A 1,962-nucleotide genomic window follows, 5' to 3' on the forward strand; every position below is an offset into this window, starting at 1 on the left:
GAGCCAGCTCCCGTGTCAGAGGATGTAGTTTGTATTTAAGAAAAAAAACTTTTTTGTCAATATACTATATGCAGAACTCAACTGGAAAAGTTTTATTTTTCATACCTGGTTTAATTTTGTAAAAAATCTTCCTTAAGGAACTTTTGGCTATCCTATTCGATTATTCGAACAATATAATCAACATATTACTTGATTTGCTAAATAATCATTAGTTGCAGCCCTAAAGCAGATTAATGCAAAGATATGTACCTGGACCTGCGTGTGGTTTGATGACATTCAGTTCAGAATAAAGCTCTTTAACAACATCTGAACGGGCTTCAAACGGCCGTGCAGTAACGTGGCTCTTCCACTTCCTGAAACCAAACTGATGCAGACACAAAAAACATACATTTACCAAACCTCTAGAATCATCAACGTCTAACCTGCACCAAAAATACTGTATGACAAATCTCACCCTGTAGTTGTTGACCAGTTTATTAGCCTCAACCTCATTCTCCGCCCTGATGGTCCTCTTTCTTTGGATCGCCTCACAGCTGTCTTTACACACATGTTTGCTCGAACCTGAAACAACAAACAAGTAAAAGACCAAATTACAGCTGCCTATATGCAAGGAATGCCTCTTAGATAATGTAACTTTCTCGTCTATGAGACTCACATGCTTGTGCAGACACGCACTTTAACGAAGCACATAAGGAGTGAGGTGGAGAGGGAGTGAAAGCGTGTGCCACATCAGGTTGTGGAGTGTCCTGCGGTTGGTCATGAATTTCACCTTGATTATAACTTGCATGAGGATGAAGAACACATGAAGAAGCTGTAAGACAAAAAAAAAGACTCATAGAACACCATGAGATACAACCTTAAATCACAACCAACACTGCATGTATTGAAGAGGCGACACCAAACTGAAAGTTATTTTATTTGTTTCTCAGGAGTCAGAAGGTCAGTTTTCATGTGTTATAAACAAAATCAAAAAATAAATCATAGGATTAAGATGTATTATTTTGGACTAACTATAGATATCTAGAGAATTGGGTACACCATTTCCTCTTCTGTGTGATTTCCCATGATTACAATGTTGCTTCGGGCACCAGAGGTGTCAAAAGAATTTATGTTTATTATTCAAGTAGAAGTATAAATCCTACTGTTTAAAAATTCAACATAAGCTTTTTACTCAGGTAAAAGTAAAATCTTTAAGACCACTTAAAAGTAATGCGGGAAAAAATATTAAGGAGAGATGCATTGAAATTTTATACTGGTAACTGCACTACCCTATTGAAGGAACATTTTTTCTACAGTTCTGGGTGATAAATTCTTTTTTATAACTTATTTTGGTATATGGTGAACAACAAGTTGGTGTAGTTTTGATTCAAACCACAGAAATTAATTGTCTAGATAAGAGGTCATGGATTAGGGGACCTGGATCCGGATTTGGACCCAACCTGATTTAAAACTGTTTATAAATCACTGCATGTTGTCTGACGAAAGTGTCTAACTTCACTTGATGTCCTGTTAATATGATTAAGCCCTCCGGAGTGCTGGGAACAGCCTACACGCGATACAAATGAGCCAATGAGATGTCAGTCAGGGTCACTGCTGCAAGCTACTTTTAGACACAGCAGGCAAACCTGTGGCAAGCCGGGCGATGGGAAAGAAGGAGACGATGAGAAAAAGAAAGCAGAGAAAGTGTGGATTGATGGAAAAACTGCAGTGAACTAGTGAAAGAGAAGTGAAATGGTGTGCTGAAAGATGACCCTGAACATTTAGAGTATGACATTTTGGTTCAACCTACTGCTGTGAAGCATTATTCTCCACCATGAACATAATCAAAAATAAATATCGATCCAGGATCACGAATGAGCTCCTTGATATGTGCCGGAGAATGGTTTTCTCGCCACTCAAATGTAGGTTTAAAGCTGTGCGGGCAGCCTAAAGCCCACTTCTCTCATTAAGCAGTAAAAAAGA

General features: G+C 38.3%; 1 protein-coding gene across 1 annotated transcript in view; it reads right to left on the reverse strand.

The window, feature by feature from the left end:
* LOC107104306 (low affinity vacuolar monovalent cation/H(+) antiporter-like) overlaps nt 1–1,962 on the reverse strand; it is a 17,635-nt gene that overhangs the window by 13,385 nt on the left and 2,288 nt on the right. The window contains exons 2-4 of the mRNA XM_015404292.1: nt 656–811; nt 455–561; nt 250–364 (exon numbers count right to left, since the gene is read on the reverse strand). Coding sequence (XP_015259778.1) covers nt 250–364; nt 455–561; nt 656–811 — 378 coding nt within the window. The remainder of the gene's footprint in view (nt 1–249; nt 365–454; nt 562–655; nt 812–1,962) is intronic.

The sequence above is a fragment of the Cyprinodon variegatus genome, unplaced genomic scaffold (assembly GCF_000732505.1).
Source record: "Cyprinodon variegatus isolate N-32 unplaced genomic scaffold, C_variegatus-1.0 Scaffold35, whole genome shotgun sequence".
Taxonomy (NCBI): domain Eukaryota; kingdom Metazoa; phylum Chordata; class Actinopteri; order Cyprinodontiformes; family Cyprinodontidae; genus Cyprinodon; species Cyprinodon variegatus.